The sequence below is a fragment of the Cynocephalus volans genome, chromosome 2 (genome assembly GCF_027409185.1).
Source record: "Cynocephalus volans isolate mCynVol1 chromosome 2, mCynVol1.pri, whole genome shotgun sequence".
Classification (NCBI taxonomy): Eukaryota; Metazoa; Chordata; class Mammalia; order Dermoptera; family Cynocephalidae; genus Cynocephalus; species Cynocephalus volans.
The window spans coordinates 243,033-267,593 of record NC_084461.1 but is presented as its reverse complement, the minus strand read 5'-3'; the positions used below and the strand labels follow the sequence as shown (position 1 = coordinate 267,593).

Below are 24,561 nucleotides of genomic sequence, written 5' to 3'. Positions count from 1 at the left end.
GGAACAGCCTGGAGGGGCCAGCACTAGAAAGGCACCCTGAGACAAGATGCTGCAACCTCGGAACCAGAACACTCACCTGGGAAAGGAAGAGCGCAGAGCAGAGAGCTCAGGAGAATAAAGCTAGGAAGGCTAAGCAGAAACTGTTCCGACCACGTGGGCGAGCTGAATGCAGCCACAGAGAGGGGCCGGCAGACGGACGGGCAGCACCTGCAGGATGAGGGGCCGCAGCACCCGTCCTCTGGCCGGCGTGTCCAGTGTGTCTGGTGCTGGTGTATGGGGCCTGCAGACTTCCCTGAACAGCAGACTCCCTCTCCCAGGGGGATGATGAGATTTAACTACTATAACAGAGGACGGGATGCGCTCTCTGCATTTTCATAAGCAAAAGTTATGCAGACCAGGCTGCAGGAGAACATTCCAGAAGGGGGAGCTCAAGGGTGAGTGCACCTGAGATGACTGAAAGCCACCTAGGGCAGCGGGGAGAGGGGCACATTTCTCCAGCACGTTGGATTTGAAAAGCTGAAAGGAGACGAGTCGGTACCATTTCCTTTATTGCTCCTGTTGCATATTCCAACGAATACAATAAACTCCTTTTAAAAAAGTAAGGCACATAGAAAGCCTTCTGTGCAAGTGCCATATTATTTTAAAATTCCTTTTGGATAAGAAAAGCATTTCCACTATATAGAATTGGAGATATCTAGGAAAGCACGTGATGCATTTTCTGCAAGCATAACACCAGAAACATCATCACATTTTACCTCATGGCACAATTAAACAGTCACCAAATCCAATGGTTGTGTTATCATGATATAGCTACTGTTACAATTGCAAAACATTGATCAGCATATCCACATATGTACAGCCAGGTCCCCAAACAGTAATTACATAAAATCAAAGAAGAACAGCACTGTTAACTGCATCCACATTCTGTTTCATCAAAGTGAAAGATTTGGCATTTTCTGTCTTTTTTCTGTGTGTTGCCACTCACAAAAGGCCAGAGTCATACGATACTGAAGACCATGGAAAGATACTGTTCATAAGACACCTGAATCCAGCCGTCCTGATCCGTATCATAGCGTCTGAATATATCCGTCAACCTCTGGGAAAAAAAAGGCATTTAGCTCGTGACATTTATTAAACAGAAGAACAAAACGTATTAGGTAAAGAGACATTTAGGAAACCAATTCCAGAAGCATGTGAATTTCCTCATCTCCTCATGGGACTCCAGCACAGGGAGGTGCAGTGGGACATCCCTGGCCACCCCCATAAGTCAGGGCTGTCCCCCATGAAGACACTGGAGCCTGTGGATGTGGGATGTGGAGGGTGGGGAGAGAAGATGGGCTGCAGGCCCAGCTCAGCTACAGACCTCAGCCCTCCTTCCCACTCCAGAACTGTCCTTGTGGAAGGCTCCTGTCCTAATGTCTCACCTCTGCTGTGGTGAGGCTCTGGGCCACAGGAGCTCAGGACACAGGAAACCTGCCCCCACTCAGTCTCCTCCCCTGGAACCTACTGGAGCCGCAGAGGCAGCACAGAGTGGTGGATAAACATCCACAGGCTGGGGCCGGGTCTACAGGCCAGGGGGACCCCCTCCTGCTCGGTCTACCTTCCCCTCTATCAGCCTGAGGATCCAGGCCAGGTTAGAAGCAGAAAGGGGAGACCACCCACACCTCTACAACAGGGATGGTTAAGTAGGTGCCACTTTGAGATGATGGAGTCAGGGCAACCATAAAATGCTTTGAAGACTTTTAATGACAAGGAAAGGCAGGCACAATGCGATTCTATGTGACAACAGAAGAAAACAACAGCTGACACACATGGAGACCTGCAGAGCTGCCAGCTCCGCCCCCGACTCCTGGACCCAGCAGGCACCCAGCAGGGACCGTGCAGATGCTGCACCATTGAAATGCTCTGAAATGCGCTAGCGCAAAACAAGATACGAAAACAAAAAACAGCACAGCAGCTGAAGTTAACTCTGTAGTTAACTCTGGCTTAAAGAACAATAACTAATTTTTCTCTCTTTATACTTTATTTGTATTTTTCCAAGATTTTTATGGTGTTCTATAAAAATAATTTTCGAAAAGCCTTTTTCTTTTTGGAGAAAAGGGGATGAAAGAAGACATCTTTGAGGAAATTTTTACTTGTGGCCTGCAGCTTTTCCTTCAGACTCTCCACCTTTGTCTGGCGTTTAGGGTCATTCTGCAAGAGTGGGGGAGGACCAGGAACCGGTTTTTCCTGGGGTGAGGCTCCCTCCATTTTAGAGGTTTGAGGCTTCAATGTTAATAAATCTGGTTCTCCAACAAATCACCTTGGAACAGGAAATGATGTTTCCAGATTCATTCTTAAAGGAATCATGAAGTGTTGCACTTAGCAGACCAAGTCAGTAAAAATACACTTTTTTTTTGTGACTGGTAAGGGGATCGCAACCCTTGGCTTGGTGTCATCCGCACCGCACTCAGCCAGTGAGCGCACCGGCCATTCCTATATAGGATCCGAACCCGCAGCGGGAGCGCCACTGCGCTCCCAGCGCCTCACTCTCCCGAGTGAGTCACAGGGTCGGCTCAGTAAAAATACACTTTTAATGACTGATCTATTGCCTTAACTGAAAAAAAAGTCTAAGAATGTTTTCCAAACTTCCACATTACACACAAAAACCTCTTGCTATTCACATCTCTCAACAACTGCCAAAGCTGACAAGATGTGCCCTCAACTTGAATTCAAATTTTAAGGACTTACTTTTCAGAGTCAGGTTCTACCGAAGTATTTATGGAAAAAACATGTGCTTTCCATAAAATTGAGTTTGCTGCAGAATAATGGGGGCAGGGGGCATGGAGGTATATGGAGGGATTACAGGTAACTGGCCATGAGTTAATAATTCCCAGTTCATTTTGTTGTCTCTATTGTTTTTGTTTGAAATTTGTCATAATAAAAATTTTGAAAGATACATAAAGGCTTGTCAACCCACTGCATTTCTGAAGCTTAAATCTATGGAGCCTGGATCTCCACCTAGAAACAGCAGCAGGGGCCTGCAGGAACCACTGGGCAGGACCCCTCAGTCCTGCTCCCATCTTAAGTGTGTCCCTTAAGCTCTCTGCAAGCAGGATGGACATCACAGAACCACTGTAGGGAACCAAGACACTCTGGGCACAGCCTGCTGCAGGGCTAGCATGAATTACGAGCTCTGCCAGACACTGGCATGCACAGGAATGGCTCTCAGGCCTCAGCAAGGGAGGTCCCGTGTACCTGGGCTCCATAGCTAACCTCATACCTGAAGGCAAGACACAGTGACAATCACAATAGAAAACTTGCCATTTTCTCAGAGTAAAAGTTTTTTGTAAAAATACAATACACCACACTATATGGGTAAACAACCCACTAGAGACTGAAAAGAACAATCTAATCTATTCCAGACAGACTGCTCTGTATTTCTGAGGCAAGAAAAAACAGCACTACTACACTTCTATTACCAGAACTGGTTAATTCTCCAAAGACTAACTTTTATAAGCCCTCAAACTACTTCAACAGATGCCTGATTCTTTAGATTGAAGGTCAGGCACATGGACGTGATGGCTGCCCCCCTCCTGCCCCACCTTGGCCTCCGTGGCCCACAGTGAACCCACACGAGGCCATTTGGTCACCTGCAGAACGATGCAGCCCTGGATGAAGTCGTCAAATGCGATCTGCCCCCGTCCTTGTCTGTCAAACTTGCGAATGAGGATGTCATGGAACTGGTCAGAGAGCCGGTAGCCTTGAAGAAGAAAAACTGGAGTTAGTAGAGGGTGGCCAGGAGAGGTGGAAGGTCTTTGTCAACGCTCAAATCCTCCCTCCCAAGACCCCACAGCCTCATGACACCATATGATGGTGGGAATAAAAATGCAAATTCATTCAAATGCACACTGAGAACTAAGAAATGCCCCCTAGATAAATTTATTCTATGATAAATTTTTATCTCCAGATGAAGTGACCTACTTCAAGACCAGTGCCACCTCCTGGAAGGCTGAGGAGTGACCTGGGAGCTTCAGCTGTCCCGGAGGCTGAAGGTCATCTTCATGGGTGTGTTCACTTGTGCTAATTAACTACTCACTCCAGCACTGCACCCACAAAAACCACCCCACTAGGCAGCCAAGCTCAGCGTCTGAACCCAGTAGAGTGATCATTTTAAAAACGCTCTTCGTTGACTCTCAGTTATTAATCTGTCCTAGGTTACTCACTACCAGAGAATGCTTTGAAAGCTACAGTATCACAGGAGGCTGCAGTTAAACAAAATGTCAGTGAAGGACACAGGAGGTTACTGACAGACACTTGCCCACATAAAGCAGTTCATCTGACATTAGGGAACGCAAGCGCACGGGAGGAAGCTGGTCTCCCAAGTCAGAATCACTAACAGGCCACCAAGTGTAAGGGATCCATTTCCAATTCACGGCGTGTTTTGAAAAGGTCTCTGGCTGTGCCTCAGATATCCCTGGCAGCCACTCTGAGTGAGGACACACCCCGCCTGCTTCCATCCCTTCCCTCGCAGCCCCACTGCTTGTGATCGTGGTATCCTCACTGATTCAGGAGGCAAGATCCAGGTGCCAAAATATTCTTACTGGTTTTCAGTCTTGGAATCTTTGCAATAGTACATAACTTATTGTCCAAGTGAATTTCACAGTTATTAACCTGTATGAACACTCAATCCTTTGACTGATAAAGATTCAAACACACAAACATGTACATAGTACCTTCCAGAGTGGTCATGGCATTCTGCAACTTAAGTTCAGGGCCTATACATGTGACAGCAGAGTCGCTGACACCCCCTTCCCTGCAAGCTGAGCTGAAGATAGGACCCCCAATTTGAGTCAGAAAAAGAAAGCAGGGCCATGAAGGCTCCTCACGCCCAACACCTGTGCCCAGCACCTACGGCAGGTTAGGCAGCAGCTTAGGTTGAGTCCTTGAGCTGCTGAGGACAGAACTTGGGACACAGCCACAGGGGCACCGCCCATCCAGAGCATGGGTGGGGGACGACAGCCATCACTGGTCTGCCGAGACCGGGCAAGGACAGGTGAGAGGGAAAGAAAGACAGAGGATTTCCACAGTCTGTACAGGCAATGGAAGTAACTCCATTGCTCCTGATTGCCTTGAACTTCCTTGGTCATCAGTACTATTGTAGGAAAAACAAAAATACATTAAGACTAGTAAAATGAATGATGAATACGCTAAGTATAAAAAGATGTTTATCTGAGAGGCCAAAACCTGCAGTAAACTGTTCTCTAAGTAATTCCTTTAATGAAAATTCACATAAGAGAAATGCCACCATCAGAACTAAGAGGCGCTCTCTGTGCACGGCCCCGTGGTTCCAGTCGGGACTGGCCAGCGAGCCACAGCAGTGGAGACTGCCCATCAGATCCAACGTACCTGGCGAGCACCTTTCTATGGTCACTGCCCTCTTTTGGACAAAAGCCCTGACTGGAAATATCATTAGTGAGCCAAGCAGAGCCTCTATGTAAGCCATCTAGCCCACCTCCAAGGAAAAACAAGCTGAGGCCCCCAAACAGGATGTGGCCACTTTGGGGGCCCTTCCCAGCCCTGGGGGACCTGGAGCAATAGCAGGACCACAGCTCCAGACCGCACAGGGCTGCACTGCCCCCTCTGGGTAGTCTCGACCCTCTCTTGGCCTGCTCCTCTTTGAAACAGAGACCAAAGGACAGAGCAGGGCTATGCAGGGTCAGAGTGAGGCGGAGTTGGGACGCTCTCAACCCTGCATCTGTCAAGCACGATCTTCTCAAGACCCCACCCCACCCTGTGACAGTGGCATCCTTAAGTGAGAACAGGAGTAGCCTCTGCCATGTCTGTACTTCCAGGAACCAAACAGCTCTTGCTGATGGAGCAGTCCCTCTCTGCCTGGGAACCAGCATGCAGGAGGTGCCACCCCCAGATAATCACCCTGCCGACAGCACCACGTCAGGCTGCGTGGCCACTGGGGACAGTCAGTTCCAGGCTGTGCACCCCAACCTCCACCACACCCAGCACATCCCACCTGTGTGTCCATGTGTCGCACAACACGCAGCAGCAGCACGGCCTGGGAACAGGCTGAATGTCACATGCGGGTGAGCACACCAGGCAGGGCACCAACCCTGAGGTCTCCAAACAGCCAATGGCATGAAAAAGGGGTGGGGGCTGCTCATGGACTTGCTTGGACCCCACTTTAGGCAAAACAGTCACAAAAAGGGGCTAGCCGTGTAGCTCAGTCAGTTGGAGTGTGGTGCTGACAACACCCAGGTCTGGGGTTCAATCCTTGTACACAGTTAAGCCCAAAATAAACAAAGTATATTTCTGAAGAAAAAAAAGACACTCTGTCATCACTGCAAAGTGAGTCAACGGCACTGATTTCACACGCAAACGTCTACATGCTCCACAGGCGCTGAACAAAAGGCGCTGGGGTGACATGGTGTGAGCCTTGCACCTGTTTAAAATGCTTCAGCCACAAAAAAAGGGCCAGCAAATGCAGCACAAAGACGGAAAACGGCTGAAACTGTGAGATGGGTAAATGGAGGCCCACTGCATGTTCACGAACTTCTCCCTTTAAAAAGCTACACTGGCAGGGGCTGCAGAGACCAGGTGGAGGGTGTGGCAGTTTCAGGGAGGTGGAGGTGTTCTCTGCCCGACCGCCTCTGAGCTGCGTGTGTGTGACCCAAGCTCCAGGCATCTCCCACGCTGTGCCTACTGTGTCTTTGCCCTTCTCCTCATTCCAGGTCTCTGTTAATAAAGGTTTTAAAAACGTGGCTGGCTGGTGAGCTCATGTGGAAGCAGGTGGTGCTGGTGACACCTAGGTCAAGGGTCAAGGGTTCGGATCCCCTTCCCTGCTAGCTGCCAACCCCCCCTCCAAAAAAATAATGGATGGATCATATAACCTACCATGTGGCCCTATCCAAGCCACACTGTGTCACCAGGATGGCCTGGAACACCCAAGGTGAAATCTTGCAGGCTCACGCCAGCTGCTGAGGGGAAGGCACGGCCTCCCTGTTGAGCAGAACACCTACTCTTAGAAGTCAAAACACAACAGGCATTTTTGCTTCTAAGGCCGATGTCCTAACAGTTACTACCGAAAATCTTTCAAGATAATTAATATGCAAAAAGGATGGCAATGCTCCTCTCTCAGAAGATAAGGGGAGATGACCCTGGGAAACCAAGAACTAAACACAGGGAGAAACTCCAGGAGAATCACAGAAACGCTGCAACAGAACATTTACTTTCTCCAGAAAAAGCTCCGGAAGTCAGGAAGGGTTTCGTCCCACCCTGGGCTCCTGCGAGGAAGCACCACCTGCCCAGTGCGCTGCCACCAGGTTCCTGGTCTGACCAGGACGCAGAGGGCTTGGGAGGCCGGGAAGCATCATCCATGTCAATGTTTTCACTGTGAGTTCCAAGGACTGAGGGCCATTGGTACTGAGCAAAAAGCGTTCCAGGGCCTGACAAGTTCAGAACATGATGATGTCCTGTGGCAATCGAGGACACTTGTCTGGAAAGAACTCTCAGGGCTCCGATTCATCCCGGCAGCACCGGGCTCCTAGGCCACTCTCTGTGGAGGGCTGCACCCTCCCCCAGCCCTCCTTGGACCTGACCCAGGGAAGAGAAACCAGCCAGGGTCACCCCAGTCCTCCCACCTAAGGGCTCAGTGGGTCAGCAGCATTCCAAGTTCCTGTTCAGAGGCAGCTTGCCCAAATCCTAGCCCACAGCTGGTGAGCTCAGAACACAACTTCCTGTGGAGACCCAGGGCCTCTAACTGGCCCTAGGATGAGTTTATAAGGTAAGAAGGTAAAGAAAGAAAGAGAAGACAGCCATAAAGAATGTGCTGGAAAGAAAAACTGAAAGAAGGACAGACGCCATGTTAACAGTCACAAGAAATAACGCACCTTAGATCAGGAAGACTCAAGATGTTTAGAGTATATTAGGTTATAATCTAATTTTCCTTATTTTTTCTAGAAGGTACTGATAAGCAGCCTGTAAGTAAAGCACAGAAGGGGTTTTGTGATCCAGGCTAGATGAACAGAGGACTGAGTGAGACCGTCCCAGACAGACCAGAACCTTGGTGTAAGCAGTGCAAGTCTAAGACTGGTCCCAAACATTTTGGTTCTTCTCTTGTAAATAAAAAGCCCAGCTTCCTGTTAGACCCAAGCAGCATCAGGAAGCCCTGGGATATACTCTGGAAAGGTACTATGAACACTGCAGAAAAGCACTGCACGCCATCACACGTCCAAGCCTGGCACGGGTGTCCGTGTCAGTGCACGTGCTAAGCACACACATGCTGAGCACACTTGAGAATGGGCACACACTCGCACTCGCTGACTCTCCACCTGAGGCACACGATGTGGACAGACTGAGAGTTAGACCTAACAACTGCAGAGTCATTTTTTAGGGTTATTTATCATCTTTTTCATGTATTTCGATGTATCATGAAATGGAAGCTGTCCCTCACTGTTTCATTTTCACTTATCCACTTTAAACTGTTAAAAGCCACATTCTCAGTTTTGCTCATGAAACCATCCCATTTCACAAGGGACGAGCAACTCGCACAGCCCTTATCTCATTGTGGGTGAAAAACTGCATCATCAAAGTCTCCATGTCACATACAAGCTTTCATGACATAAATAACATCAAAATATGAACCTGTAAGATGCAAACAAAAATTTTACATGTAATGGGTTAAAAAATCAGTAAGGCTCCAAAATTAAACACGCCACACCACCGAGACAAGTGAATTACCGAAACCTGAGAGTGCTTGCTTGAGCTCGTTCTTGTCGATCATCCCAGAGTTGTCTCTGTCGTAGGTGCGGAAGACGTTCTGCCAGTCCGTGATGTACTTCCACACACCCGTGAACTCGGTGAAGTTCACGCCGGCCTTGTTCTCTCGGTCAAACATAGCTGAGACAAAAAGCAACACAGTAATGCACCTCAAGTGTAACCGCCATGTTAAACAGCAGGAAACTCAACTGCAGCAAAACCATTCCAAAGCTCCCACCAGACCGCAGTCCCTTGGGGTCCTAGCATGGTGCTGACCACCAAGTGTTGGTCAAAAAATGCTTGTTTGCTGAACAGCAGCTAAATCCCCAAACGTCTTGTGACCTCTATCCAGGGTGGGGGTGTGGGGGACTGTTGCCCAGTCCCTACATCACATTAGGCAAAATGCACACCCACAGCTGTGAGGCAGGCTGGGTAAAGGAGAGTACAGGCACAACACTCTGGGGTAGAGCCACAGTGAAAAGAGACCACCACCTGACCCTGAGACAGGTTACAGCAAGCATGAGCACTGGAGGGCACTCTCACTTTACCAGGAAGAAGCCAAGGTGCAGAGAAGTTACGTGGCCTGCCTAACTCTCCTAGAGCCTAGTTCTGGGCCTAGAACATGGATCCAATCCCTAGAGCCAACCCTCCCACATCTACTGGTGGAGACTCAGAATAGTCCTCCTATGTCAAGGGAAGCCTATTTTAATTAGGAAAAAAGAGCTCAGCCTACTGTCCTATCAGCTTTAGATTTTCTTTTAAAAAGACCTGACTTTCATTTTTTTTTTTTTAAGATGACCAGTAAGGGGATCTTAACCCTTGACTTGGTGTTGTCAGCACCATGCTCTCCCAAGTGAGCAAACCGGCCATCCCTATATAGGGATCCGAACCCTCAGCCTTGGTCTTATCAGCACCACACTCTCCCAAGTGAGCCACGGGCCAGCCCCAACTTTCATTTTTAAAAAGTCAGTCAAATTCCAGTTCCCGGTACAAAAGAACTTATAACTACATTTACTGCAAAAGGGCTGAAATATATATAAAAACTCAGTCTGAATCACCGCTGCAGAGAAAATAAATCATTCAGTCTCTTCTCAGGTATAGAGGTTAATGTAAAACTGTAATATGAGAGCTCTTGGTTTGGTCAGAAGAACACTGAAGTTCATCAAAATTTCACATTAATGAAAAATCATGTGAGAACCGAGCATCGACATTTCCTCCAGTCAACAACCAACAACCATGTTTGTAATCGTGGGCTGCGCCTCACATACTATTCCAAGATATGGACTGCACGTGGAACATGCGGTGTACAGAACATGCTGGTGGGGGCAGCCCAGGGAGGTGAAAGATCTTTTCTGGCGCTCAAGACCAAGCCCCCAGAGACAATTCTTCTCCATCTGCATGATGCAGTGACATGTACACCAGCAAAGGAACTCCACCAAACACAGTTTGCATACACAGCTGAGTTCACAGGAAAGGGGAATCCTCAAAAGACTAAAAAATATTCTGGGATGGGAGGTGAGGGAATGAATGGCATTCTGCTCTGGGAAACACAAATTGGTGGGGGGGACATAATCAATCTTTCTTGAGAATGTACAGCTGCCAGCACTGAAGCCCCTGCTACCTGCAGCCAGGGAGACCCCAACCTGAGAAACCCACACCCTGGCCCCGCAGAAATAATGCAAATCCTTCCTGAAGGAGGAAGCCTGAACTCAGGCCCTGGTTTACACACTAAGTTCGACCAATCTCACAAAACAAAAATGCAAATACATTAAGGAAATGAGCCACCCTGGATAAGCTGCAGCAGGAACGATCATCAGATACAGACCATCTTCCTGAGGACCACATAGTTATCAGCAACACACTGTAAAGTAGCTGTATTTATATATTCTTCTTCAATAAAAAGTTATATAAAATTTAAGAGTATCATATAAAATATTTGAAAAAATAAAAGATGGAAACACCAAAAATGAACAAGCAATGAAACACTACCAAAAATAATCACATAAGACTTGAAAATAACTACATAATAGTTTTGAAATTTTATATAGTTGGCTCTTCTTATTCATGGAGATTCAACCATCTGCGAATCGAAAATATTTAGGTGGGAAAAAAACAACATTAAAAAAAATACAAATTAAAGGGCCAAGCCCATGGCGCACTCCGGAGAGTGCGGTGCCGGGAGCGCTGTGATGCTCCCGCCGCGGGTTCGGATCCTATATAGGAATGGCCGGTGCACTCACTAGCTGAGTGCCGGTCATGATAAAGACAAAAAAAAAAAAAAAAAAAAAATACAAATTAAAAAAAGCAGTACAGTGTAACAATGACTTACACTGTATCAGGTATTATAAGTAATCTAGAGATGACTTAAGTACACGGAAGGATATACGTAGCTTAGAAGCAAATACTACAGCATTTTTTTTTATAAAGGACTGAGTATCTGTGGATTTTGGTATCCTTGGGGGTCCTGGTGCATACTGAAGGACGACTGAATATATATACATATGTAAAATCTTCAGAATTAGAAACTGAAAGGATGGTTCAAACAGTGAATTAAAAATAAAGAATTAGTGAAAGCAAACATACACAGAGAGATGAGAAGAGATGCAGAGGAGAAAGGGTAGAATGAAAGGGTCCAACACCCTCCGACTGATATGACCAAAAGGAAAGAAAAAGAAGCCACAGACAAAAGGAGGGCAGGCAGCACAAAGAGCAGCTCCCCTGTGTCTGCAGACACTTACATATAATCGACCGGACAGTCACTGGATTGAAGGGAGTCCACGTGCCTGAAAACAAACAAGCAACAGGAATTAATCTAAAAGAAAATCGTTTTCCTAGGACACAAAAGTTCCTCACCTATAACCAGAGGCACAATGGAAGCCACCTGCTCTAGCACAGTGGTTCTCATGAGGCACTGCTCCCAGGGACAAGCCAAGACTCCGGGGGGTCAGGGTCCGGTCCTGCAACATGCAGGAGCGCTTCATGTCCCGCCAGACATTCAAGCTGTTTATGAGGATCTGAGGCTACAAGCTCACTCCTGTTCAGTGCACAACCAGGAAATAGCTTTCTATTAATTATTGTAATACACACTGAATTTCCTAGGAGTGCAGCCAGCAGGTAAGTTGAGAAGGTCGCACTTAGTTATATTAGGATCACTGCTAATTACCATTTCAGAAAATCCCATCACCAAGACCAGCACTGCACAGAGCACGGCACTGCCCAGAGCGCAGCACTGCATGCTGCACTCACACAATTCCAGATGGGTGTGAGCACCTGATTGCTTCCTTATGCCTTCCTTCAGCAATCAGTCCACCAAAGCACACTGAAAAACCTACTATGAAGCCATACTTCAAAAACTTTGGCTGGTTAGCTCAGTTGGTTAGAGCATGAAGTTGATAACACCAAAGTCCAAGGTTTGATCCCTGTACTGGCCAGGAAAAAAAGATAAAATTCTGAAATCACATTCTGGGCATTATATTAATTTCCTTGAAACTGAGAACAGGTAAGCTACGCTCTTCTCTAATTTACTGTTGAATCTGATAAGCTGGTCAACTGTGGTGATGGAAAGCTCACCAAAACCTTTATGATCAAGAACCTGTTTCCAGAGTGATTTGTACCTTCTATTAATTTTTTACACTAAAAACAAAATTTTTTAAAAAAATTTTAAGCGTGGGGAGAAATCAGTGGCTCTCCCCATCCCCCAGGTGTATACAAACACCATTTTCTTCTGTTACTGTTTTAGCTCTGGTGGCACAGAGACAGCCCCCCCCCCCATCTCACCTAGAGCAACACTGTTATGCTCACAGCCCACGGTCAGCAATGTCACAGCTGCGTCCCTTATGCCTCACACCCCCTCCCTCTCTCCCCTCTGGGCTCATGAGGCTCCTCCCAACTGCTGTGCCTGCTTGACTATGGGCTTTTTCTCAGCCAAAAGTGTGCTCCCTCTTCAGGGAGCTTTCCCTGATGGTCCCACGTTCCCCCAGCCAAGATGCTACCCCCATTTGCTCTACCCATGCACATTACTCACCCTGCCCACCTGCATTTACTCAGCAAGGGCTCAGTCTTCCCACCATGGCAGGGCACACTCGTCCCCCTGTCCAGCACACACCAGTGATAAGCAAGCATTTGCTAAACTGAATAGACTTACAGTGTGCATTAGTATCTCTATGCAGACTTTACAAATATTTGGGGAAAGAATGGACAGGAGTATGTACATAAAAGTATTAGGGAAAATCAGTATTAGTGACCACTAGTATTACAAAAAGAAAGATGCTACAGAGAAGCCATAAGGCACTGCAAGAGGACAATTCTAAACACAGAGGACTCATTTCCTTGTCCAGTTCTCTCTGATCCTCCCTCTCTTATTCTCAGCTGTTGCACATTTACACGCAAAGATAAATAAGAGGCCCTTGGAGCCAAGTCCTGGTTCGCCGCTCTTGTTTTCCTGACCACCTTCTTTTCCTTTGTCTCCCGCAGAGAAGAGTCTGAACCTGCTTGCTGACCTAGTCTGAAGGCTGCACCTTCAGTTTGTCCCGACTGTAAGAAGACGCGTATTTGGGCCATCTCAGTAAATAACATGGCTGAACAAGTTTTAAACCAAAGTGATACAGGTAAGATGATAAATAATGCTGCCCTGCAGGCAGAGAGGGTGGTCAGGTACCACCTGCACAGGCACAAGTGGAGTGCACACAGATGGTGCATTCCTCAGCTGTGGCCAGGAAGGAACCAGACACTGCACAGGAATTTTCTGAAATATTCTGAGGGTTGCAGGGAGGGTGGGAGGCTCAGGAGAGGAAAGACATGTGCTGGGCTGAGTCCAGGATTAGGAAGTAGCCACCCCTCTGCAGGAAGGCGGAAGCAAGGCACAAACATGGTCCTGGAAGGTATCTCGTGACATCTCCATGGAAACCAGTGAAAACAGCAGCAGCCAACACTTAATTGGCTCTTCACTGTATGAGGGTTCCCAGACTAACATCAATGCTTAATGCTTAATGACCGGGGGCTGGCCAGACAGCTTGTGGTGCTGGTAACACCAAGGTCCAGGTTTCGATCCCATACAGGCCAACCTATGAAAAAAAACAAAAACAGGGCATACAACTCCTAAAATTCTTGGAATCTGAAGTGGTGGTGTCTTTGTATGCTAATGAATTGACTAAGGGCTGGCAGCCCCCAGGTAGCTTCAGCCTGGGGGCAGTCACCTAAGACCAGGCACCTCCAGGGAGGGCAGAGGGGCTGACGTTAAGTTAGGTTGATCACCAGTGGCCAGTGATTTGATCAATCATGCCTGTGTAATGAAGACTGTTCAGAAACACAGAAAGAGGGTCTGGAGAGCTTGTGGACAGCTGAACACACGGGTGCTTCCAGGAAGGCAAGAACGCACCCATGTGCCAGAAGGGTGGTATAGCCCAGCGCCACAGGGACAGGAGCTCCTGCTCCAGGGACCTTTCCACTCTCTGTATCTCTTCATCTGGCTGTTTATTTGTAGGAGGGTACTTCAAAAAGTTCCTGGAAAGATTCCCATTGCCTTTTAATTCTATTTTTCCACAAGCTTTTTGAAGTATCCTCGTATTCTTTAAAATGCCCTTTGTAATAAAATGGTAAATGTGTTTCCCTGAGTTCTGTGATTCACTCTAGCAAATCAATTGACCCCAAGGAAGGGGCTGTGGGAACCCCAAATTATAGCCGTCAGAGCACTGGGGCTTGCAAGTGGCATCAGAAGTGGAGCGCAGTCTAGTGGGATCTGGTGCCATCTCCAGATAGATGTCAGAACTGAAATGAATTAGAGGACACCCAGGCGGCATCTGCTGCAGGACTACTGGTGTGTGGGGAAAAACCCCACACACACCTGGTCTCAGCAGTGTCCTGTGTTGTGAGTACAGAAGGACAAACTAAGTGTGTTTTTCCTATATCCTCTCAGGGCACAACACTGGTATTTAATGCATGAGATTTGCCAGGTCTTTGGTGCCTCTTCAGGTTCAGCCAAATGCCGTATTTCACCAGTACGTACCTGCAATGATGAGTTCAAACAGCCACAGCTGGAACTATGGCCTTTCTGAAAAGCAATCTGAACAGTATTGACCCACAGCATTATAATGCCTATGCCCTCTGCTCTGATCAATCCCACTTCTGGAAACATGTTCTATGAAATGATGGAACAGTCACCACAATGCTTACATTAATGACAATTAGAAACCATCTTAGTGTCCAACAGCAGAACACTGTGAACCAAAATTTGGTAGACATGGACTCTGTCTTCCCAGTTCTGCACCAGGCCCAAGTCCGAGGGAAAGAATAGTAGGATCTGGGGGAGACAGGCTTGGCCCAAGGACAGAAAAGGGATCTAAACTTCCAGTCATCCTTTTACACTGGAAGAAACTGAGGCCAGAGATGCTATGATCTGCCCAAGGTCAGCAAAGCCAGGTCCACCAAATCCCAACGCTTCCTGCTTCTCTCTGAGGTTCTGGCCAGGTGAGTTTCTGGGGAGGGCAGACATGACAGGCTGTATTGGAGTCCCTGAGACCACCCTAAGGCTTGATGACTCACTAGAACTCACAGCATGCATGGTTAAGGTTTATCACAGCGAAAGGATGCCAAGTAAAATCAGCAAAGAGAGAAGACAGTGGGGCACCAGGCATGCACTTCCTGCATCTTCTCCCCGTGGAGTCACACAGGCCTCCCTTCCTTCCTCAGCAACAGTGACCTGTGTGAAGTGCTGCCAACTGGGGAGTCTCCCCTGAACCTGTAGTCCAGGGTTTTCCTTGGGGGTCAGTCACTGAAGGGAAGGCAGTATTTGGTGTAAGTCACACTGCCGGTATCCAGGCAAAGCTGTCCAACGTGTCTTCAGGCCCTCATTGGGCAAAACACTCTTATTAGTCAGGAAGTTCCAAGAACTCAGCTACCAGGAGCCAGCCAAGGCCAGTCAGGCAAACACCTGCAATAAACTGAGCCTGCATGAGGGAAGGATAGTCATGGGACTGGATAAATACTCTATACAATTGTCCTGCATATACAGTCTGATTTCTCTCAGCTCTTTTAAATATGGGATCCCCTAGAGAATTAAAACTCTATTTTATAAAAATACCTTCAAAAATATATATAATTATTTTTTTAAAGCACAGCTAAAAAATGCTCCCTCAAAATACATTGGTATGTTATGTTAAGGAAAACCTACTTCAGAAGCACAAAAAAAGAGGCTTCAGCAAAATTAACTTCTCGTAATTCCAAAAAATGATGTGAAAATTTAAAAAAAGGTTACCAAACTCAAGATAGTTGGTGACATGTTATTCCAAAAAGAAGGCAAGAGAACAGTCCTCCTCTGTTTGACTTCATAAATGAGAGCAGCCAGCCTTAGGAGCTCTCCTGAGGAAACAAGCCTCATAGAGCACCCCCTGTGCAGCCCCACAAATGCCTCCTCAGAACTGTGCCACCTAGACTTCAACAGAGAGCACTCAGAAGCACAGACCTAACTGAAGTGAGAAACTACACTACTCTGTAACTCCAGTACTCCTGCCAGTAATACATTAATTAATTTTCCAAAAGAGCCTAATTATCTAGGTCTAATATCAAAACAGAAGCCCAATCTTGGGAGAACAATTAGAAGTTAAAATAACTTCAATTCTATTAGTATAGAGATCCAAAGAGGAGAGCAAAGAGAACTGCTGTGCATCCACTGGGTGACAGCGGCTGGTGCCTTCTGCACAATGCACTGTGAACCTTCCTCTGTGAAGCTTACCGTACAGCAGCAAGAGAGTGCCACAAAAATGATGAAACCACCAAATGACCAGAAAGGGAGCATCAGAGAAAGAAGAATGCTGTGGGGTGCAGAGGCAGGAGCCGCGCACATCCACCTCGAGGAGGAAAGGATCTCAGTGCATCCTGAAGGACAGGCAGTCTTTGGTTGGTGACTCAAAGCAGAAGGAAGCATGCCCCCTGCAGAGCACCAAGGCTCGGCTGAGGCACTCATGAGGCTCTCATGCCCACACCTGAGGAGCAAAACTCACGAGGAGCCCAAGAGGCACTGTGGTGTATCACAGACATACACCTGGGTTCAAATCCTGGCTCCGCAACTTGACAGGTAACTCAGCCGGCAAAGCATCAATAATACTATCACCTATGCATGAGGTGGTGAGAGGACCAGAAAGTTGTACTTACTAATAACCTGCCTTATTCCAGAAAGAACTTAAGAAATATTTAGACATTTGTGGTGAAACAGTCAATTTTAATTATGTTGGCTGAGAGGAAAAAAGTAAGGAGTCTAAGACTAGGTCAGAAAATTTACCTCTTTAAAATTCTACACTCTTATTACAGGCAAGCCAAAAATTTCACTTCAAATTTTTTAGCAGCTAATTTTAAGAGGGAAATGTAATCAGTTAACAGACTCAGGGTTTATAAAACACACAAAAAAAAACAAAACAGCCAGCAAAGCTGCTGGAACACAAGCAGTACCACACCTCCATGAAAAGTGGGACAGCCATTTCTCTGGGCTCTGAGTGATCATGGGCTTCCTTGGGCCAGTTCTCGCATGCTCCCAATACCTGCACAGGCTGAAGGAATCCCACAGGGCAATCCAAGCAAAGTGACTCCACAGCGGCCACTGTGAGATGGCCAGCCTCAAACACACTTACTGCTTGGATCAAGCCAGTCATTGATTTCAAAGTATCTCAGGGATGGGGGACTCAGCGTCCTTTGGGCAATTTTGTTAAAATTATCTCTCTCAAGCAGGCTCCTGGTGGATATTTAGCAGCAGCTGAGATCAAGACTGCTTCTGACAGACACTTGCTGATGATTAAGTAAAGAGCCAAATGCTCTAACAACCAGCGGAACGAAGAGGCAGCACTGAGCTCTGGTGAAAACAGGCCCTGAACACACAGGTCAAGACAGGAGGCCTCCACCCACCCCACCCACAACCACACCCACACCCCCGGGGCTCAAACAGCACCGCTGACTGTGACTGTGGGATAAGGTTGGTTGTCGAGAGCCTGCAAAGCACCACCACTACCATCAGGAAGTGGAAAACCATAATGACAGCTCACAACTGCTGACCACCTGCTGGGTGCCAGGCAGCTCACGAAGCTCTCTGTGTTTCCTTAACTTTCCCTCCCAGTAGCGATGAGGACACTGAGACCCAGAAAGGCCAAGTCCTTGACCAAGCTCACACTACTAAAACTGGTGGAGCCAAGGACTGAAGTCCAGGCAGGCTAGCCCCAAAGTCCCCATGAGGGCCCTCCACAGAGGACAGGCTGTCATGTTAACCATCTGAAGGATTTGACCATGACTCCCAGCTGAGAAAGAAAACCTAAACCTCAAAAATTCAAGCAAATGAACAGAAAGGAGACTGTTCAAATGTATCACAAATCTTTCATCACTCACTGGAAATCCACTCGAAATGGATGTCTCTAAAGCATGACCTTTAGAGGGCACTCCACATGGCCCCTATTGCTATGGTGACTGACCATGTCAACCGGGTGGACACCTGACCATGCTTACATATGATGTGACAAAAGTATCCATTTTGGTCGATATTTGGACTTGCCAAATTGCAGCCTGCTGGACTGCAGGTTCTCTAGACCTCTTTCTAGGAACCCTGTTTTGCACTCCCGAGTATAACTCAAGCACTGGAGAAGCAGATAAAAAATAAAAAGCGTTTAATGATGATCAGACGAAAGAAAAATGAAGACAACACAACTGTCAGGGCAGAGATGATGGAATTCCTTAATTTCCTAAAACAATGTATATAAATGCACGTGAAATATACACAGTATCTGTAGCCCACATGCTACATACTGGGAAACGAAGTCAATGGTAGCTTCCAGACTCTAAGGTAAGTGTGTTACTCTGAAAATCCAAATCCTCGGCTTAACACAAATCACTACAAATTAACGCTGAGTGCCAAGTATGCCGCGCCTGTGGCGAGGCATCCTCCTGTGACCCTCACCACAGCACTGTGAGGCAGCGTCCAGCAGCTTCAGTGTGGCCCACTCCCTAGTCCAGTCTCCTACATCAAACTGCTTCCCATTAAAAGATGAGCCTTTCAACATTTTCATAACATCTTAAAATTGACCCCTTTTCTAGCTTAAATGGCACACCTCTGGAGAGGCAAGCTACAGGTGTAACAGTAAGAAAAGATGACTGCAGCTGAGGGATTACATAAAGGGCAACACAGTCAGGTGTACCATGAGGTGAAATGTCTCCAGCAGTGCTACTGTGGATGAACCACACTGAAACCGGCAAGGTCCATCCACGATCCTGCAATCCCCTGCCTGGACGCCTAGTATTCTTTACACTGATAACAACACCTCCCCCCATATCCCACTGCCAATGCCTCCAATATCCCTAATCATTTCTCCAGGAATTTAGCCTTAGAGTTTCAGGAGTTCGTATAGCAACTATATTCCCACAAAAGTGCTACATGGACCTTCTCTAAACCCTTCCACAATTCTCAGTGTCACCTGACAAGTCCTCAATGATTCTCTCCAGAGGAGTAACAAAATACTCAGTTACCTAAGAAATTTAAGGACCTTCCATATACCTGAAGGATTTCTGCCGTACATAGCTAAACTTTCTATCCTTCTAAAACCTACCCCCTAGCTTCTATTTCCTAAGAGCATTTTCCTATGTTCACACATGCAGCTATTCGGCAGGCAGCAATAACCATGATAACTAGGAAGCCACTCGACAAAATAAGTCAGAAGCACCTCTGCCATGTACCACAAATAACAATTTGATCATAATTACTCCTCTGTACTCGGAAAATAAACTCCAGAAAGGAAGTAATTTACTGCAAGTGGATCAGGCTTGCAATCTGTTAGTTCTGATAGCCAGATCCAACTGGCCCACTCACCATTGGATAGTGCCTGCTGAAGCTCGTTGTCCGATATCACTCCACTCCTGTCTTTGTCAACCCTACAAAATCAGAAAGTCTAGTTAAGCTAATGATTAAAAGTGTACGAAAAGCAAAACATGCCAAAAACAAACGTTGAACTTGTCTGTCGATCCTACACTAACACTGAAATGTTCCCACCAGTAGATCGTTCATTTTGTTCTACTAGAATGTCATGCTCCCCCACTCCACTGGGGAATAAGGAAATGCCCAGTGCAGAAATCCAGGTCTGATCTTTCCCTGAGAGACCGAATCATTGTCTCATTTCCGGTCTCGAGCTGTCCTCTCCTTTCTCCCCGGCCTGTCCTGGCCTGTCCTGGCCTGTCTGAGTTCCACCTGCACCATTTTCTCTTTTTCACAAACAGGAAAAGACACTCTCAGACAATTAAGTCATTCCCTAGCCATGAGTCACTCAAGTTTCCGCCATCCATTCACTGGAAGGACGACCAGGGATAGAAGGCGCTGAGGTAACGGTCACCTGCCCTGAGCAAACCCCAGGTCTCTCCTTCCTTCTTGGCTACTGTCACTTTAACGCTGGAGCAGACTGTTTTCCTAAAGCAAGCATCCCAGGAGATGCTCCAGGAGCGGCAGGAACCACCCCTCAACCCTCAGCACTGGGCGGTTCTGGGCACGGGGAGGAGGCGGGGAGGGAGGACGAGCCTCGGGGCTTCTCGGAGGGGGAGTAAGGGGCCGAAGGCCTGAGGCAGAAGACGGGGTGGACAGGCTGGGGCAGGAAGCACGCGGGAGGGGTCCGGGGACAGGAGACGGGGTGAGGGGACCGGTGGCAGGAGACTGCGGGGGGGGGACACAGGAGACGGGGTGAGGGGACCGGTAGCAGGAGACCTGGGGGGCGGGCAGGAGACTGGGTGTGAGGAGACCGGTGGCAGGAGACCGCGGGGGGTGGCAGGAGACTGGGGTTGAGGGGACCGGTGGCAGGAGACCTGGGCGGGGGGGGCAGGAGACTGGGGATGACGGGACAGGTGGCAGGAGGCTCGTGGTGGGGGGCCGGGGGCAGGACACGGGGGGTGAGGGGACCGGTGGCAGGAGACCGCGGGGTCTCGGCCGTGGAGCCCGGGGCGGCGCCGGCCTCACCTCTGGAAGACGTTCCACAGGAAGCTCTGGTCCGGCAGCGCGGCGCCCGCGGCGGGGCCGGGGCCCGGGCGGTAGGGGTAGGCAGCCATGGGCCGAGGGCGGCGGTCCGATGCGGCGACGCGAGGGCCTGCGCGAGGCGACGCGAGGCGCTGTGTGCGGCTCCGCTTCCGCCTCCGCGGGGCGGGTCCGGTCCCGTCACTTCCGGGGGCGCATGGGCCCGGCCGCATCACTTCCGGGGGCGCAGGAAGTGGTGCGGCCGGTGGGCGCAGCTGTTGCCTAGCGACGCCGAGGGCTCTGGGGTCCGGCTCCGGCTCCGGCTGTGGGGCGCTCGGGTGAGGGCTGCGCCCGGTACCCCGGAGCCCGCCTTGGACACGCTCCGGCGGCAGGCGGCCCGCCCGCATCGAGGACGACGTTCTGTGCGCCTCATCTTGCACGAGTTGCACGTTTCTAGCCCCGTCCCCCCGCCGCCCCGCGGGCTGCCCCGGCTCCCGGTCCCCGCCACGCCGTCCCCGCCCGCGGTCCTCCTCCCTTGTCCGGGAGGCATGTGCTTGAGAGTCTTTCCAGGTCTTCGAAGAAATTAAGACACTGTGTGGCTTCGGTTGTCACCTGAGTGCTCATCTGCAAACCTTCCACAGCACAGACTCTCTCTTCATGACGCGGTGAATTAAGTGGCTTCTAGTTTCGTCCTCATAAAGAGTGCGTGTCACTTGCTGAGTAATCCCTTCTAGAAGCCTCCACAGCTGTTTGTGGTTTCTGGAGCCCACCTTTATTCTCCCTCCCGTCTCTGGCTCCTTTATACTCCAGAACTCTGCCGGCATAATCGATGACGATTTTGAGACCCAATTTGGAAGTTTTCCAGTACAGGGAAACCTCAGCAAGAAACGTCTGAGCAACTGCGGCCGGCCCCAGCCTCCCTCTCCCGACAGTGACACCACACCGCTGGCCCCGTCTCCAACCTGGAACGCCACAGGCGACATCATCCAACACTTTGATCCAAGGGAGGAAGCACTTATTGGAAGCTTACAAAGAGCTGGAATCCACCCTCGGGTTTAAGTATGTTATTTTGTTTAATCGTCATCATGCCAAGGCACCGTGGTCCATATCTTACTGATGAGAAGACCGTGGCTCAGAGAAGTTAAGTAACGTGCCGAAGGTCAAACAGGCAATAAGAGGAGATTCAAGCCCAGATCTTCCTGTGCTTTTCCTACATCCTCTCAGCGGCAGCGAGGTTGATCTTAAAAGGGAGATTAGTTTAGGACATTAAGGTCAAAGAAAAAAACACTCCCCACATACACCCATATGAATGTACAAAGGGATGAGTATAGAAGGACAGAGATACTGTCCTGACACGCTCACAAACTACGCTTCAGTCCCTTCCTTTACCTCAACCCTGATGTATAGGGAACCTCACTCAGGCTCTGAATCATGTCAGCTCCTGGGCTGTGCTCCTGGGGTTGGCCTTGCCTTCCACAAATCCTCTCCACTGTCCTGTGCCTGAACCACCCAGAGGTGGGGGTGTTGCTGCCCGAGTCCTATGGCCAGCAGTGGTGAAGACCACTGTCTGCCAACAGAGAGGCAGGGCATCTCCTGCCCCAGTGCTGCTGATTCAATCATTTAAAGTATCAAGGTGCCACTATCTGCTCACCTATCTTGGATTCACTTTCCTCCCAACCAGGTCTGTTCTAAGCTTCCCAGGAGTCAAGAAATTAACTGAGATAACACCCTTTCCTCTCCATGTTAACAGTAATCGCATCACTTATCCAAATATTGGGCCAGTCTTTCCTTTGGTCTCATTTCCCTGAGCTAATCAGAAAATGCCCTTTATTTTCCTATAATTTATCTCAACGCTAGCTCTCTGTGGGTGCTAGGGTTCCTAACACTCTTGTGTCTTGGGCACATAATAGGCTCTCAACAAAATTTGTTAGATGAAAGGATGACCAAACGAGTTAAGTGCCATTTGTCAATATGTGCATATCACATACACATATTCTCATATGAATCTAACTCAGCAGCGTCCCTCTTAGGCCACTTTGGCTCATTATTCCTTTAGTTTCTCATGATCTCTGAGAGCTGCATTGTGACATTTGCACACCAAGGACATTTCCTTTCTCCGTCACTTTCCGCTGGACATCCCCTTGCTATAGAATTCCAGGGACAGAGCTATGCCAGAGTCCCCCTTCCTGTTTCAGGATGACCAGGATACTTTCTGTAGCTCCTGTCTTTCTTCCAAGCAGTATTCTTGTCAGAATTCAGTGTTAAAGAGAATGACACCACTTTTTATTTAACTTAGGCTGCTACTGAGTAGCAATCAAATTATCAACTATATGCTATTTATTCTAAGAGATTTAGAAAATATCTACATCAGCACTGGCTGGCAGAACTTTCTGCAGTGACGGGATTGCTTGTTCTGAACAGCTGTTCTTTGCAGTAGCTACTGACCACACGTGGCTGCTGAGCACCTGAAATGCACCAAGGTGGCTGGGAATCGGCCTTTACATTTTATGTGATTTTAATTAACTACAAGTAGCCATATGTGGCTATTGTATTTGGCAGTGCAGGTCTGAATATTTTACTATTACATCTAACCTTTTTGCTTCATTTGGTCCACATTAGAACTTGTCCTCTCTCCGGGCAGTACTCAACTTTCTTTTTATATTGACCCGTTTTTGTTTTTCTTAAAACTTCTCTGATTTGTCAGTTTCCTTAACACGTTTGGGTTCATTTTGAAACTCTGAAACCCACATTTACAAAAACATTTCAATATGAAATATTCTGTCCCATGGCTCACTCATTAGTGGAGAACCACAGAAATTTACGCTTCCAGACTACCCACTCCCTGATGGTTTTCTTGGTCTCAGAATATTCATGAAAATAGTTTGAAGGTTTGTTTTGGTTCTCAAGTAATAGATATAGTAAGAAAATCGCCCCATCAGTTATTTCTCTGAAACCACACTGGCCCTCCTATTGTCACCCTGTCATGCTACAGGGGCACCTGTGTTTTTTGTCTTAACACTTCAATGTTCCACTTGATTTACAAAATGCTCTGGCATATGCGTTCTCATTAAGTCTCCTGGCTGGGAAGAAGCTGCCTGAGGTTGTCAGTACTCTTTCTGTTATTTTTCCTTCATGTATGTTGGACCATGTCATTCTACCAAGGTTTTCAAAGTGTGGTCCCTGGACATGTTAGGAGTGCAAATTCTCGGGCCCAACTAGGACCTACTAAATCAGAAGTTCTGGGGGTAAGTCCCTCTAGGTGATTCCGGTGCAACCCATAATGGATTGCAAAATGGTGGTTTTTAAGTGCTGGCATTCCTTACTCGTTTATTTGCAGGAAGTCTTCTGTAATAACTTTCCCTAATCAACCAGGTGACTCTGCATAGCAATTTATAGAGAAAAGACAGGCTGATCGCTTATTTTCCTTTAATTGTCCATTTTTAGTGTTAAGAGTTAGTGTCCTGGTTATCTCCAAGCGATCGTTTTTGTTGGTTTTGGCTTTTTAAAAGCTATCGTTATGAATTCATGGTTTCGATATATACAATCTGTTTCAATTAGATTTGGTCATTAATTTGGTACTTTAACTGCTCCATCTCTGGCCAACGGGAGCCCCTTTCTGTGGGCTCCTATGTATCTTACCGCGGTCCCATCACTTTGGTGAGCTTCCCTGCTCAGAAAACTGTTTAGGCTCATCCTGCTCATTTCCTCCCCCACTCAGGAATCAGCAATTTCTTCAAGGAGCCCTGGTTTCTTCCTGTGGGGAATGGTACCTAGAGACCACAGTCTAGGTGCATGGTGTGCCCATTGTTACTGAGGCAGAGCTAGGAAATGTGTATTTTTGAAAAGAA

General features: G+C 47.9%; 1 protein-coding gene across 3 annotated transcripts; it reads right to left on the bottom strand.

Moving 5' to 3' along the window:
- Positions 1 to 530: 530 nt before the first annotated feature.
- On the bottom strand, positions 531 to 20,902 carry PDCD6 (programmed cell death 6). 3 transcript variants are annotated; one of them, XM_063086972.1, is made up of 6 exons: positions 20,720 to 20,902; positions 19,589 to 19,650; positions 11,490 to 11,534; positions 8,734 to 8,892; positions 3,633 to 3,742; positions 531 to 1,096 (listed from the first exon to the last, which is right to left on the bottom strand). In XM_063086972.1, exons 1-6 carry the CDS (start codon positions 20,806 to 20,808, stop codon positions 998 to 1,000), a joined length of 564 nt encoding a protein of 187 aa, XP_062943042.1. In that variant the 5' UTR covers positions 20,809 to 20,902; the 3' UTR covers positions 531 to 997. The 3 variants fall into 3 exon arrangements, with proteins under 3 accessions (XP_062943042.1, XP_062943043.1, XP_062943044.1); XM_063086973.1 differs by having other exon boundaries at positions 8,740 to 8,892; XM_063086974.1 differs by lacking the exon at positions 11,490 to 11,534.
- Between the last annotated feature and the right edge of the window lie 3,659 nt (positions 20,903 to 24,561).